Below are 16,279 nucleotides of genomic sequence, written 5' to 3' on the forward strand. Positions count from 1 at the left end.
TGTAAGAAAAACTTTTCTTACGGTCAGGATATACCTTCAGAGACGCGTCACGGCCTCCGAGATTGTGTACGCGAATCTTTGAGGCTCTTATGTGCCTCCATGTGCTTTTGCATTTAGATTACAGAGGACATTAGCGCCATGAATTTTTTTTTTCCTTAACGCGTCGACGCGGGCTGCTCTCGTTGCACTGTGTTTACTCGTGCCTGCCTCGTGCATCAGACATCCTATGAAAGGTGGACGAGGACCGAAAGAATAATAATAATAATATCTGGGGTTTAACGTCCCAAAACCACGATATGATTATGAGAGACGCCGTAGTGGAGGGCTCCGGAAATTTCGACCACCTGGGGTAGAGGACGGTCTTGGCGAAGGAGTCAGGCATCACAACGTCAACATGCGCTACCGTTGAGGTGGCACCTTTGCGGGCACGGCCGTAAATCTCCCAAAAAAGATCCCCAAACCCTCCGCGATAACAAAAATTGGGGGACGCTTAGCTTTGCCTTTAAGAGCTGAACGCGATAGCGATATTCTGTTCCTAGTGCGCAGTTCGAACACTACGAGGGTTTAACAGAATGCGCCCACTAAGGCGTGTGCCTTATGTAATGGGTAGCATGCTTTAATATGCGCGAGAAACTTCTTCGAAGTTGCGATGCACCCACTACGTGGTCTTAAGGGAATACGCGCACTAATGTGTGCGCCTTTTGTAATGGGTGGCTGTGTTTAAACCACGAAGTCGTTATGATATTGGCATGGTGTGACGCCCTATGGCAATGTACACTTGTACCACGCAATATTACTGCGATATTGCATCTCGTACTGTGACACCTGTATACAGGACGCGCATTTTTGGGAAGCACGAAAGTTACTTTCAGTGCAGCTCCAAGCAGAGGCGTGGCTGTGTGGTAGAACACCTGCTTGCCACGCAGGCGGCCTGAGTTCGATTCTCATTCGGACCCAACATTTTTATTATTTATTTTATTTGCAGCTTTTTCGATTTTTCGGTCACGGACATGATGATGATTTTTCGCTCACAACCAACGGCCCCGACGCCGACAGCGCAATTTCTGCGATACGAGCTCTTTAACGCTATCGCGTTAAAATCATTACAGAGGACCGTGGTTCTGTAATTTTGTGGCCTTGATCCATCGTGTCAGAGCACTTCTTTTGCTACTTTCGCTGCAGTACCTGGGTGTCCTGCGAAAAAGCATATTAAAATTTGGAAGGGGCTACTGCTGTCACGGGTCACAACGCGCCTGGTTCATTAATTAAATACGCGCGCACGGGCCATATATTTACGAGTGCTGGTATAATTGCCGACATCTAAAAACTTAACTGACAATCATTCAGGGTTCTTTTTGACGTTGCTGCGGCCCTGAAAAACAATAAATGAAAATTTACGCCAGCTTTCTTCTGTCGCATGCTAATTTTCCATGCTTTCTGGTGATACGAATTTCGGATGATACGAATATTTTTGGTGGTCCCATGAGATTCGTATCACCGAGGTTTCACTGTATAAGTGCGAGATAAGTTTGGGGAACAGTTTCAAAAAGTGCACTTAAAGCTCACTTATAAAATCACCACTTTTCTGGATAAGTAAGGCGTCTGCGAAACGCGCTAAGTGGCGATCGGTTACTAAAGTCATAAGTGAAGGGTAAGTTTCGTTTATGAATGCGGGCCTAGTTACCCTACATACTATATTTATTACAGTTTATTTTCTCGGCATTTTGTAGTTTATCTGCATGAGCTGAAAGTCTTCATAATGCCTGCACGGATAACCTCTTCGACTTTTGCTTTTATTGGGGATATAGATACTCCGGAAACAGCTGCTCAGTCCCTTTTAGCGGCGTACAATAGCGTAATACACCACATCTGCATTCTTTCTTGATTTTCGCATCCGTAAGTCGCGACATTGTCCAATCTGTACGTGCTCAACTGAAGGACAGAGTAAACAGATGCTTCAACGCACTTCTCGACTCTCGGTTACATCCTGTTCGCGTAATCAAGCAGTATGACACACCACAGATATACAGCAGCCAGCTACGCCCCGGCAAAGCCACACCGCAAACACACACAAAGAAGTGCACGGCCGTACACGAGCTTCGCAATAATAACCTTGCGGTTACACGCTCTATTATACACGCCATACATGCATCAGCCGAGTCCTATGGACACGCGCAGTCTGCTGCGTTATAGTGCCGTGTACCAGCTGTGCTTATATGCCTCCTTTTTCCATCTCTCCCTTTCGACCCGTCTTTATACCCCAGGGAAATCGGAGAGGCGCAAGCCGATCTTTTGGGGAGCATGTCTGGCTGACCCGCTGCGTGCTGTGGCTGATGATGGGACGTGGGCGGATGGGAGGGGGTGAGGATATTTATATGCAAGACGCGGGGATTACGCTAATCTCGGGTTAAGTAGGCGCTCGCCACGTGGCCGCCACCATGCGCCAAGTGTTAACAACCGCGGGATTCGCTCGTTGCGGCCGTGCGCTGTCCCACAAAAGGGATATATCTGCAAGAGGGTCGCTGCATGAATGCTGTCGTCGCTATAGAGTGCGCTCCTGCTCACCGTTTTTGTCTCGCCGTGTTCCTTTCTTCCTCCCAGGCCGTAATAGTGTTCCCCATTCGTGGTCAGGGAGAATATGGGGACCCGAGGGGCTCAACAAAAATTTTGTTAGTCACAAGTGCACGAGAGTCCTGTGCTTCGAGTTGTCGATTAATTCGCCTTCGGGGCCTTGCGATCTGCTGTAGTCTCCCGGTTATAGCTCAGACGGCAGAGCGACCTCCCAGGGAATTCATTGGCCCAGGGTTTGAATCCCAGACGACGGACAAGTCGGTCGTCAGCGGGGAAGCTTTCCGTATATGGCTTCCCTTAGCTTCGTGCTACAAAGTGGGGAATGGAAACTTTTCTCTTTCATGAGCCTTGTTTACTTCAGACGTGCGAGTTTTCGCAGAATAGATGCGAGTTACCGACAGTGAAGCCAGAGACAGCATATATGGTAAATTTGAAAACTGACTGTTGTATTGTCGCACGCACAGATGGGTGTGTTCCTCGGGAAACTTGCGCATCTTCACAAAAATCTCAACACCAACAAGGAAGGAGAGACAGAATCTGAATCGAAGAATTTGTACAAACGTTGGTCCCATACGAAAATAGCGAGTTTCATTCTATGTAGAAAAACTACAATCCTCTAGAATCGATTCAAAAGTCAGTGGTATACATAACTCTTATATAACTAGTCTATAGGTTATCTTACCTTGGTTATCACTTTATTATTTAGGACTGCAAGAGCGCTATGGGTCGAAGTTAAGTATAATGACCCGGCTTGCACCTATCCGCCTTCTCCGCAATGCACAACTGTCGCCGAATCCGGTAATGTTTTCAAATCGTATATGTTCTCTGTTCCATTGGTAAGACACATGCACTCTTCGCCATATTGGTTGGTTTCTGCCCTTGCGAACTTACCCTGCGAACGTGCTTTTTCTTTTCTTTTTTTTCTGAATACAGTCTTCAACACTCCCTCATGTGCGTCTCGCTCGACTGTCTAACGAACAACATTGCCGGCGAACTATGTATTTCCTCAAGTTCTGCAAGCTCGCAACACGAATGAAGTCACGTCGCTTCCTGTTCCGTACCGCTGCCGAAGAAATTTTTACCTGACGGCTCCCTCCTTCCCGACATATGCTCTCACATACGTGTTGCGATGAAGACATGCTTTGCTTTGTTTTACTTACTTCCTCGCTCGTGTGCTTCCTTCCTTCCTTTTGCGAAACAAAACATGAGCAGGCGTCTCTTCCATTGCCGCCACTGCTCTAGCACTTTCAAAGGCTGTTGAATAGAAAGAGTGCCGTTTACCAGCGTCTTTTGCGCGCATCCGCCATTCGTATTTTCGAAAGAATGTGTAAAACAGTACAGCAGTACGAGTTCAACGGACAATTGGGCTGAGAAAAGCATAGAGGACATTGATTATTGTCTTTAACTGCAGTGTAGTAACTACACTATACTGTACTGTGGTAATTACACAGCGCGTGCTTATCTGTGTCTCCTGTCTTCGTGAAAATCGCGCTGCATTAGTCCAAAGTAGTAATTACGACGTAAATTGAAATGATCTAAAGCGAATAAAAAATCCGCCTTATATCCTTACACACACACACACACACACACACACACACACACACACACACACACACACACACACACACACACACACACACACACACACACACACACACACGCACACGCACACGCACACACACACACACACACCACACACACACACACAGGTGGTATGCGAGGGATTGTTGGTCAGCTGCCAGCTCGTAATAAGTTCACGTGCTACGTGACGCCAACAGGCAGAAAAAGAGTGTTCCACACTCGCCGTCATGGCTACTGGAGGCGCTGACTGACGCTCCCACGTTTAAATGCACACATATACCCTATAAAGTGGACGGGGGGATGGCCGCCGCGGTAGCTCAGTTGGTAGAGCATCGGACGCGTTATTCGAAGGTCGCAGGTTCGGCCCCTGCCTGCGGCAAGCTATCTTTTCATCCACTTTTCTTTCTTCACAATTACCTTACATTTATTACTAGAAACATCCCCTATACTTTCCTTGGCATTATTGTCTGTTAGTTCTCATTAATATTGTGTATAACAAAGAAAACGAGCCCTTGAAATTAACGCTTCTTTCCTTCATATATATATATATATATATATATATAAAGAGAGAGAGATAGAGAGAGAGAGAGAGAGGGGGGGGGGGGGAGGGGGGGGGGGCGAGATCCTGATCACACCATCCAGCTTGATATACTTCGTAATCAGAAAACTATACATTTTTGGTCTGTGTACTGCATGGCACATCAATGCATGTTTATTATGCGCGGATATAGCGAACATAGAGCATATATGCTCTGACGTTGCCCCGCGTTACGTGGCGGCGAAGGCATCACGCCGTCCAAATGGGAGGCTTGGGCTTTCTGTTCCGACGTGGGAGCGGCCCGCTACGTGAGCCCGTTCCGAAGGACCTTCGTGAAGTTTTTTCATTCATCCATCGCCAATGAATTATCGATGTAGAGAGAGAGAGAGAGAGAGCTCTTTATTGAAAGCCAGAGAATTTAGCCGGCGTGTGTAAATTCGCTGACTCTGCGTGGGGAAGGGGATTGTGGACTGAAAGACACAAAGAGAGAGAGAGATAGAAAAAAAAAGAAGTTAAAATAGAATAAAAAAGAGGTAAAAACACAAACTCAGCTTTTGTTTCTTGGGCGGGGACGTGTGCTGACAGTGACTTATTACGTGCTTTCAAGGTGCCATTAAAGTTTGTGGAGCTGACCGATGCTCTCTAAATATCTGAATAGTAGTTTCATCGCATGTCTCTGTTGCGTGGCGCAGGGTAAAGGGCCCAAGGCACAATCAATTGATAAAGTTCTTTGGGTCAGCATATGCAATGTTCATAGAGTGCACGCTCCAATTTCATGGACGTCATTAAGTGTCCAGAACGGGATTGCTCTTCCATTTCTCTTTCTCTTTTTTCTGTTCGGCAGTGTCATAATCGACTAACGATAGAGTCTTTAATATTCCATCAAGTAGAATATATAATATGCATTGCAGCATTGTAATGCACTGCATTTCTCGTTTGTGCTCTCACATTCCTATATGTGTACGATATTAATATTCTTGAACAGGGTGTGTCGCTGGAGCCAACGTCTCCACAAGTGGTCTTGTCTTCTTCAAGGCAGCCCTGAAGAATTAAGACAAGACCACTTGTCAAAACGTTGGCTTCTACGACACCCACTGTTCCAAGATTTTTTATCCTTTCAAGGCTCCATCCGCTCCTGACCTTCTGCCTTGTTTGGAGATGTATATACGGCTCATACAGAGGTCTCAAATCGGCCGAACCTTGTCGTAAACTCGTATCCGCTATCACTGAAAAAAAAAAAGGATGGAAAAAAGTTCTGGATCACGCGCAAAATATGCGCGTGCACTTCGTTTGATATGCACACCGAGAGAGGCTCGCGAGGTGCACACGATGGCGCCCACCGCGAGCATACGGCGACGTGCTTGTACGGTGGAATTCTGCAGCTCTGTAAAAAAAAAAAAAAATGGAGAAACCACCTTTGCGTTTATTTCTGTGCGTCGGGCGTGACTGCGCGGAGTTCCTGTAATCGGGAAAACTCTCTTCCTGCTTAGAAAGAGCTTCCAGTACCAGCCCCCCTTCTGGTCTCATCGAAATGCAAAGTGCCTCGTTTTCTCTAAAGTTTTTCAAAGGCTTTCAAGCGTCACGCTCACGCAGCACAGCTATACTCGTACATATATGGCGGGAGACGGAAAACGAGGGGAAAAAAAAAAGAAACAGTTATGAGAACCACGTGTCTTGCTACACTTGTTTACGTTCATGTTCCTGACGCTTGCGCGGTGAGCTTTTCTTCTTCTCTTGTTCTTTCTCCATCTCCTCTTTTTACCGACTCCACTCATGCACATTAAAATGCAGAGTGCTGTCAACTCGCTTCTTGAGCGGCGAGTCAAACGGCGCAAATTTGCGGTACGCATGTGGCACCCGAGCTTTTGTTTTGTTTTGTTTTTGATGTTTAAACACTGCTTCTATATCCCACCCTTTCAAAGGGGCTCTAGCCCTGCACAACCCGTCGTTCCTTCGTCTAAAAGAACTGCCCTTCCTCCTTTTCGTCCCTTATGGGAACGAGTGAGTATGGGGATTGTGCGCGTCTTCGCAAAGCCTGCAGACGGGAAAGGAAACGTATACGTGAGTTTCTTTTGTTTTTCTCTTGCGAGGGTGGGTGGCGAGATGTGGTGGCTGCGGTAATGTTTTATGCATGCGCGCGGCTGACGCTGAGGAAAGCGCTTTGCCAAATATAGGCGGCGCGGAGATCAAGCAGAAGCGCATGTCTGTCTGGATTGTAACTTCTTGGTGTTGGCTGCATGCGCCGCGTATGCGGCGCACAACTGTTCCGATTCTCCCATGACAGTCTATCTCTCTCTCTCTCTTTGCGCTGGGAGAATGGAATCCGTGAGAAACGTTGACGAAAGAGTTGAGGAAGGAACGAAGTAAAAGCATAGAAGGAGACGGCGGTCGAGGCGTGATTGAACGAGCTCCTTCACGTTCGCGAGGAGAGAGAGACTGTATGGAGGACAAAGTTTTCTCCGCACGAACGGCACAGACTTCGGTGTAAAAGGAACCCGGAAGCTTGAGAACTTGCGAAGGGAGAATGTTCAGACCATATACTAAAGATAAGGAGACGCATGAGCATGCTTCGTTATCGGTTGGGACAAACTGCAGTATAATGAGCGTGACGTTAAATAATAAGCGTAACAGCCTTTTCCACACGTTAAATGGACTCTTCTATATGTGCGTTCTTCAATATTGAATAATTGTACGAGGAGCGACTGCGCTTACAAGGAACTTGCCTTTTTTATGCAAGAGAAAAAAAAAGTGAAGGGGGAAGGGGAAGAAGTGCTGTTTTAACTTTATTATTAAGAGGCAACAATATAAAGCAGATACGTGAAACTTCGCACATGAGTATCAGAGCAGGACGCAACAATGCAGGACGTAACTTCTTCGGTGCATATGAACTAATATTTAATCATGAACGTCTACCAGCTAGCCCAACTCGCCGTCCTGTTGGTACGCCTTAGAAAGAGTTAACAAAAGAAAGAAAACTTTAAGGGCTCGTTTTTCTTCGTTAGACACAACATTAATAAGAACTAACAGGCAATCAGGCCAAGTTGGCCTAGGAAAGTATAGGGGACGTTATTTGTGGTAATTGTGATATAAATGAGCAGAAATTAAAGTGGACGAAAAGATAACTTGCCGCCGGCAGGGACCGAACCTGCAACCGTCGAATAACGCGTCCGATGCTCTATATGGGATCCTCCCGTCGACTTCATCGGGTATATCTGTGCATTTTAAATCTGGATAGTGTTAATCGGTGCCGCTCGTAGCCATGACGGTGAGCGTGGAACACTTTTTTTTCTGCCTGCTGGCGTCACGTAGCACGTGATCTTTTTACGAGCTGGCAGCTGACCAATAATCTCTCGCATACTACCTCAAGGCGCATGAAGTCTGCTAGAACGATACGCTTGCTATGAATGAACGAAAGGAGGGGAATTTTAAGGGCATCGGACCCGCTATTCGAAGGTTGCAGGTTCGGTTCCTGCCGACGGGAAGTATCTATCCGTCCACTTTAATTTCTTCTTATTTATTTATATCACAATTACTTCAGATAACATCCCCTATATACTTCGAAAGAGTTGTGATACAAGCAGGCTTCAGAGTTCTTCTGCCTCTTCCACGGAGTACAGGCTCGGCAGTCCTTTCCTTTCTAATCTCATATAGAGGTAGGTACTCGTATAAGGAAATAATGACTGTAAACTGCGTTTTGAAGTGATGTAATAAATTGACAGCAATAATGACGTGTTCTCTGCAGTTCCACCTCTGGCTCAAGAGCTCCACGATTTTAAGAGGAGAAAAAAATAGAGGAAGCATAGGGAGCTGAGGAATACAATAAACTGTAGCCTGTCCTAATGTGTTGTGTTGCTTCATAGAGCTCAAGCTTGTTTTGTGTATTGCGTTTACAGTTTAGGGGATCGCAGATTCGCAAGTCGACAGCGTGGAACACTCTGTACATAAACGAGAGGCGTTTGGAAGGTAAAAGGAAATGAGTAGGAGGTTTACTGTATATTATACAAGGCCGCTACAAAATTTAAGTACAGCGTTGCAAGCCATACGCTTCCGCTAAAGCAAATCTATATACTATCGCAGGGAGCTTAGAATGAGTAGAAAAAAAACGAAAAAGTCAATGTCTCGCATCACAATTACGACGCGAAGTCGTACGTTGACCTTTCCAACGCCTGCTCGGGTCTGCGCCCGTATGCACAAAAACATCTTACGCTAGAATTTGTTCGTAATAGAAAAATTGTGAGGCCGCACACGTTATTAGCGATGCCGGCTGACCCCAGAATCGATGGCAACAAACGCTTACCTACTGAAAGCTTTGCGAATGGGGCCTTTGGCTATTTGCTCATTGGTGCACGAAAAAGCGCAACACTGTATTGTAAGTATAAACCAAGAAACCGCCTATATAGCAGGGTTCGAGAACTTTTTCCGCTGCCAGATATTCCACTGACACGTATATATATATATATATATATATATATATATATATATATATATATATATATATATATATATATATATATATATATATATATATATATATATATATATATATATATATATATATATATATATATATATATATATATATATTAATATATATGTGTATATGTATATATATACACGTTTTAGAAAACCTCGTCAAGGTCAGGTATATGTCACGTTCACGTTCATCCGGGCTCTAGAGCTCGGTGCAAAGGTCAGGAAAGGAAGCTTTGGGACTTGGATGTTAATCCTTATCAAAGCTTGTCGTAGCGCTTTGTATACTGATGTATCTGTATATACACATCCATGATGGACCTCTTCATCTCTTTCTCTCTCCGCACCCTCTTTCCAAACCCTGTTTCACCAGCCTCGGTGCAGGATATATAGCAAAAGAGATGCTGATATCTGGTTAACCTCCCGGCCTTCCTCTTCATGCATTTATGTCTCTCTTTTCCAGCAGGTATTGCGATTACTTATATAGGCTGGGAGATAATATATCAACCAGTCGTGGTATCTCTTATATATTTTTTTTCTAGAGACGAGTAACATTTTTGCTTGCATGAACGAAAGAATGGGCATTTGAGGGCTCGCTTTTCTTTGTTGGGCACAACGTTAATGAAAGCTGACAGACAATCAAGCCAAGGAAAGTATAGGGGATGTTATTTGTAGTAATTACGATATGAGCGTGGAGAAATTAAAATGGAAGAAAAGACAGTTTGCCGCCGGCAGGGATCGAACCTGCAACCTTCGAATTAACGTGTCCCATGCATGCTCTTCCAATTGAGCTACATATACGGCGGCGGTCGTCCTCCCGCATGCACTTTGTTGGGTATATCTGTGCATTTAAACGTGGGTGTGTTAGTCAGCGCCGGTCGTAGCCATGACGGAGAGTTTTTTTTTTTTTTTTTGCCTATTGGCACCACGTAGCATGTGATCTTTTTACGAGCCGGCAGCTGACCAATAATCCCTCGCATACTACCTGAAGGCATTAAGTCTGCCAGAACGAGACCCTCGTTATGAATGAACGAATGAATGCATTTGAAGGGCTCGTTTTCATTTTTAATTTATTGATTTATTTACCACAATAATGTTGCGGGCGACCAGGAAACAAAAAAATGATCAATCAGCTTGAGCGTGGTTTTACTTCGTTAGACGTAACGTTAATGGGAACTAGCAGACAATCAAACCATGGAAAGTATAGGGGATGCTATTTGTAGTAATTACGATAAAAGTGTGAAGAAGTTAAAGTTCAATAAATATGTGAACGGGAAAAGTGCAGCACTACGATGTATGCGAATGCCTATAATAGGGCTGAACGTATACCATCAGTACCTTTCAACGGTTGCGAGCAGAAACACTAACTCTCTAAAATAGTCGATCACAACCAAGACAGGATATATGCACAGACGAAATATAGGTGCCAAAATTAGGAAGTAAAACAGTCGATCGGAGAGTTCTTTATGATCATAAGATACTAAAGGTGGAATCTATTAGGTATCTGACTAACTTTTGCTTCATCGCGAAAGTTCACCGGCCTGTGGCACAGTGCTCGAGCACTGCGATTGCGCGGACGGACAAGTGTTTGGCTCGAATAGGCTTATTTCTGCGTATATCCCCCAGAATTTACGACAATGTTTTACGAACTGTGATTCTAAGTTGTATTTAGATCTATCTCGTGGATGTTGTTGTTTATCATATCAATTAAAGTTCCTAAATTATATTTCCGATCATAGATTCTATAACTGAGAAGACAATTATCGTTAAGAACTGTGTGCTTGTGCGTCCGTTTTTTTTTTTCCTATTCTTAACATGATTGTTTTATAGTGTATATATAGAAACTGCTTCGCTCTTACGGCATGTGTTATTTGCGAGGCGTATACATGGGGGTTGAGATTTCATACGTAATTCAACCTGTGACAACATTTAACACCGTTACCTCTTCAGCTCAGATATTCTCAAAAGAATACTCTTTCTTTAAAAAGTGGCTCGCGACCACTATATTGGTGCTTGCCTGTCATGTTCGAAATTTCTGTTGACGACTATAGCATTAGGATTGATCTTATGCAGTGGTACGTTTCCGCACTCAGCGCAATAACAGAATGTCAAGCGAACGATGACATGTTTGTGTGTGTGTGTGTGTGTGTGTGTGTGTGTGTGTGTGTGTGTGTGTGTGTGTGTGTGTGTGTGTGTGTGTGTGTGTGTGTGTGTGTGTGTGTGTGTGTGTGTGTGTGTGTGTGTGTGTGTGTGTGTGTGTGTGTGTGTGTGTGTGTGTGTGCGCGCGCGCGCGCCTGTGTGGATTGCATAAGCTACGTAAAATTTGCGAAAATGGAATATTGATATAGAAAGATAAGATATATATATGGATGGAGTGATAAAGTTTGGTGGTATCTAGAGAAGCCGCCTGTATAGAGACCAGTGCATATATAGCAAAGTTCGCGCGCTTCGCGAGCGTCGGTTGTTTAGTCGCCTTATCCTATCAAATATCAACTTAATATTTTTATTTCGTACATATGCGGACACGAGGTTCATGCTAAAATAAACACAAGAAAACAGTGAACATAACATAAAGGCACAATAAGCATACAGCAGTGAATGCAATTGTCACAAAGCCAAGAGAGTCCAGTCAACAATGGTACGCGGAAAAGAAAAAGAGCACTTAAATATGCTATAGTTCAGAGAAAATAAAGAAGATTCGTGATCTTGGCAAGTACGCCTCGTCGTTATACTATATAGCTGACTTACATACAAGGAGAGGTCGAGTTGCCGTTTGTTATTGATTAACTCCGGGATTAATTCGCGATAAACTTGGTTTTTACGCCGTTCAAGTGGCGGAATGTTATCAGGTCTCACCATTATAGCTCCGTTGGAGAGTCAAATGTCGAAACTTTATTGTGCACGATCCTGACAGCCTGTCTTTTAAATCGTTCAAGGTTGTGCATGTTAAAACATAATGAGTGTAATGTGGCAAGCAGTATGCAGACGTACTCGAGCTCAGTGGGTCGAGTCAAGCAATAATAAGCTGTATCTTAACATATGTGGTTGAGGGTTTTTAAGTTCTTATTTTAGAAAACACATTTTACGAAATGCTGAGGCAGTAATATTATTAACATGAAGGTTCCAGGACAGGTTTATACGCAGGATGACACCTGAATAGCTTGTCTAAGCGGGACGAGCCGAACATTTGTATTGGTATCCCTTTAACAAAACGCAGTTATCCACAAATAACCGTATTTGAACATTTGGCTTGAACGTGAACGATGTAATTGACATTCGGCATGCAGGAGCAGTAAAGGCAGATGTCTTTCGCACTGAGCAGATTTATAGAACCGAGTGATATCGTTGACAATTATGGCGAACATCATTTTTATAGTGAAAGCTCATTGTATATCATTTGACCTGACCTTGCGGGCACGCAAATGTCACTGGACTTCGTGCGAAATGTACGTTATTACGTGACTTATGTTAGCGCTATGCATCAACATATTCCGTGTCCATGTGACAGTGCTTCGTGCTTATGAGATTCTTTTTCCTGGCTTGACTGAAAAGTTTGTACGAGATTATATTAGGCGCGATCTTAGGTGATTATTTTCTATGTCTGTAATCTTCACCTCTATTTTGTATTATCTGTGTAAATGAGTAGCGGCGCTATAAAAAGGAGGCGACATCTCCTGAATATGCATGTACACAAATGGCCCAATACACTGTCTTGCGTGTGGCGGTCTATATTAAATCGGACATGGAAGACAGGCTGAGTGTTGCTCTCCGGCATCAAAAAACTGTTCGCGAATAGTTAAATATCTAGAAACAATTCTTTCTGCAAGTGCAAATAGTACTTTGTTGCGAATACAAAAATAATGAACAAACGAAGTAAATTTCAATGTGTACATATATGTTTCCACACGTAGCACGTAGGCTACACACGAACTTGGGCTTTCAGTCAGAAAATGTATGAACGGGGGGCATATACACACATTAAGCAATCGTATATCGTCTTCGTACATGCAGCAAAGGGAGGCAATAATATAGAAAAAATAGGTCGTGATGGTGTACTGGATGACGTAATATCACTTGGAGCTTTCACTTGGAGGGTGATCAGGGATATTTATAACTATCGCCTCACAGGGATGAGATGTGCTGACCCCCTATACAAATATATACCGAGGTGTTCAATCAGTTTGAAATAAAGAAAAAAAAACTAAACACAGTGTAGCAAGTGGTATATACGCCTGTCACAATACCAAGCACCCTGTTTATTACACTCGCGGAAGTCTTGCGGCTGGGTCATGAGCACGACATCAAGTGGCGCAGTTTAAACATGCAGCTATATATATATACATTTTACAAACACTCGCAGGTCAAACTAATTCAATATATAGTCGCTTCCTTCGCGCTGTATGAATCACTGGACATTTTGTTTCTGATAGAAGGCGTCGTCTGCATGAAATGTGACTGGGTTCAGTAACTGAATTAAGAGCACGCAAACCTCTCATGGGATTCTAAAAGAGATCATTGTTTGCTAAGTAGTCGCATCCTCCTAAAACCCAAGAGGCAACGCAGGCAGACCTTTATCGTCATTTATTTGCACTGCACGAATCTGAAAATGACGTTTTCTGTCTGAATGCAATCATCAAAACATTGAAGGTAACATATATCGTAGACGAAATGACCGTGTCTTCACGTGTGCTTCGAAACCCTTCCGTATTATTCTTTTTTTATTTTTATCGTTATTATGAATGAAGCCAATGTTCTGTAAATCCTCGGACATGCGTTCTACAAAGCGTTGTTTACCCACCATTATTTTTGTCAGACATTGAAACTGTAGATAATGAAGAAGTTGATGCATTCGGCAAGGTGGCAACAGTGATTCGCAGGCATACGGCTATATATTATAGGTCGAGTTATAAACAAACAGGATTGACTACTCTTGCGTTTGGCCCATACGGGGATAAAATGAGGTTTATTGAGATTGATCTTCTGGCAAAAAAATAGTTAATACATATTTAATGCAGCCATCGTTGAAGCTTGCACGCAATTGTATACTTTTCCTGCTATAGTTTCATCATTAAAAGTGCAAACGATATTTTTTGGTACTTTATATCCGAATTACACGATGATTAGTCTCAAGATATTATCTGTATATCAGTAAATTGCGGGAATAAAAAAGACACCATATACACACCTCTTGCATATTAGCTATGCCTTTTTTAACTTTGTCAAGAAAGCTGTGGTATACGGCACGTTTTAAAGTATATATATACTAAACATGTATACGTTTTGTCTTTATCTAAATTCCCTTTGTTTTCATTTTCATCTTGGCTATAATCTATACATCAACAAGAGTTAACAAACAGTGGTTTATTGAAAACAATCACTTACATATTGCTTGATTTCGTGGAGCGGCTTTTCATTCGAGTCTCTATATACATTGTGTCCGAGTTCAAAGCACCTCTGTGTTTGTAACACACGATATGACGCCAGCCCCGGGTTCAACCACCTGAAACACGGTCCCCTATGTACAGATCTTTCCTCCCTCAACGCCAAGGTCAGACTCGGTATTCGTGCGCCTCACTGGAGCCTTCTTCTAGACGGATGACTAGCAGTGTTCCTAAAGCGCACCATGGCACATACACGAGGTAAAGGAGAAAGATGAACATCGGAGCAGCTTCTCAAACTACGTTCACGTGTTGCTCTGTTATATATAGAATTCGATAAACCGAGGTAACACTTCCGTGGCAAGGTTTGCATTTGCTTACAGTGAATCTGAGACGGCCGTTGTGGTCACGTGGTCGTCGATTAAGATCAAGGTGGAGCGTTCAGCTTGTCTGTTTCGGTGTCCGAAACGGAGGGTGACGAGCGTGGGTCTTGCAGAGGACACCAGCGTTGAAGCATTTGCTCCTGCTGCTGCGCTCTGAAAAGTGACAGGCGCTCCTGGTGAATGGCTAGCAAAGACTGCGGTTGTCCTGACCACGCGCCCTGAAGTCCTATGGATTCCAGCGGACAGCCGGCGGGCGGCAAGGGCCACGGACCGCAGTGCTTCGGCGGCTGTTGCTGCTGCGAACGCAGTTCAAGCGGCGACGGGTCCGGCGCCAGAAGACTCTCGACGTCGAACTGGCGTCTCTTGAAAGTCACCGACAGCTTGTGCGTCAGGCCCGCGGCCGTGCCGTCCTCGCCCCAGATGGTGGCGGTCGCTGTGTGCTGCGCTTCGACCGGAGGTTGGAGCGCGGGAGGTTGGGGAGGGGGCGGCGTCGGCGTTGGGCTGTCGTCGTCGTCGGGCACCGAGAGACCCATGTGTCTGCGCACTTTACGCTGAGCCTTGCGGCGTCGGAAGTCGCCCTTCTTGAAGTCGTCCACGTTGGCCGGGTGGATGGCCCAGTAGTGGCCCTTGCCGTTGGCGCTGCGGCCGGCCTTGACGAAGCAGTCGTTGAGCGACAGGTTGTGGCGGATCGAGTTTCGCCAGCCGGGACCCCGGTTCCGGAAGTACGGGTAGTTGTCCAGTATGTACTGGTAGATGTCGCTCAGCACCATCTTCTTCTCCGCCGAGCTGAGGATGGCCATCGCTATGAGCCCGATGTAGCTGTGCTGAGGCTTGGGCTCTTCCTGGACGAACCGAGACCTCGGGTCGAACCGGAAGAAAGGCGGGAAGCCGAACAGGCTCTCGGCTCCAGGAGGTGGCGCGTACGGGCCGAAGGCACCGGCGTAAGCGCCTAGGAGACCCGGCTGCACGATGCGCAGCCGGCTGGCCTGGCTGTAGTCGAACAGTTGCAGTCGCTGGTACTCGACGAACGAGGGCGGTGGATGCGCCGTCGTGCCGAACACTTGCATCGCGCTGCCAGGTCCAACGGGCTCCGCTGGTCCCCTCATGCCTGTCAGCTGGGCGCACGAGGAGGCGTCGGCCGAGCTGGCGCACATGGTCTGGTCTGTGGGTCCTGCGCCGGGCGCGTGCTTCGTGAGCTTTCTCCCGTTTCGGTTATCCTCGCCCCGTCCGATTTTTCGGGCGCTCGCGCCAAGATTGCTCGGTTTAGCCAAACCGGAATGACAGGCCGTGATTGGTTCCGGGGGGGGTCTCGACGCCTTCTCGGCCGATCGATGGTGCCGGCGCGCAGTCGCCGTTGG

The 16,279-nt window shown here is 45.3% G+C and overlaps 1 protein-coding gene across 1 annotated transcript; it reads right to left on the bottom strand.

The window, feature by feature from the left end:
• Positions 1 to 14,938: 14,938 nt before the first annotated feature.
• Positions 14,939 to 16,075, bottom strand: LOC119385911 (forkhead box protein D1). Its single transcript, XM_037653276.2, has one exon. It carries the CDS (start codon positions 16,073 to 16,075, stop codon positions 14,966 to 14,968), a length of 1,110 nt encoding a protein of 369 aa, XP_037509204.1. The 3' UTR covers positions 14,939 to 14,965.
• Positions 16,076 to 16,279: the final 204 nt, after the last annotated feature.

The sequence above is a fragment of the Rhipicephalus sanguineus genome, chromosome 3 (genome assembly GCF_013339695.2).
Source record: "Rhipicephalus sanguineus isolate Rsan-2018 chromosome 3, BIME_Rsan_1.4, whole genome shotgun sequence".
NCBI lineage: Eukaryota > Metazoa > Arthropoda > Arachnida > Ixodida > Ixodidae > Rhipicephalus > Rhipicephalus sanguineus.

What these genes read in the sequence shown, in the direction of transcription:
- LOC119385911 (XM_037653276.2), bottom strand. Translation starts at nt 16,075, where the DNA reads ATGTGCGCCAGCTCGGCCGACGCCTCCTCGTGCGCCCAGCTGACAGGC.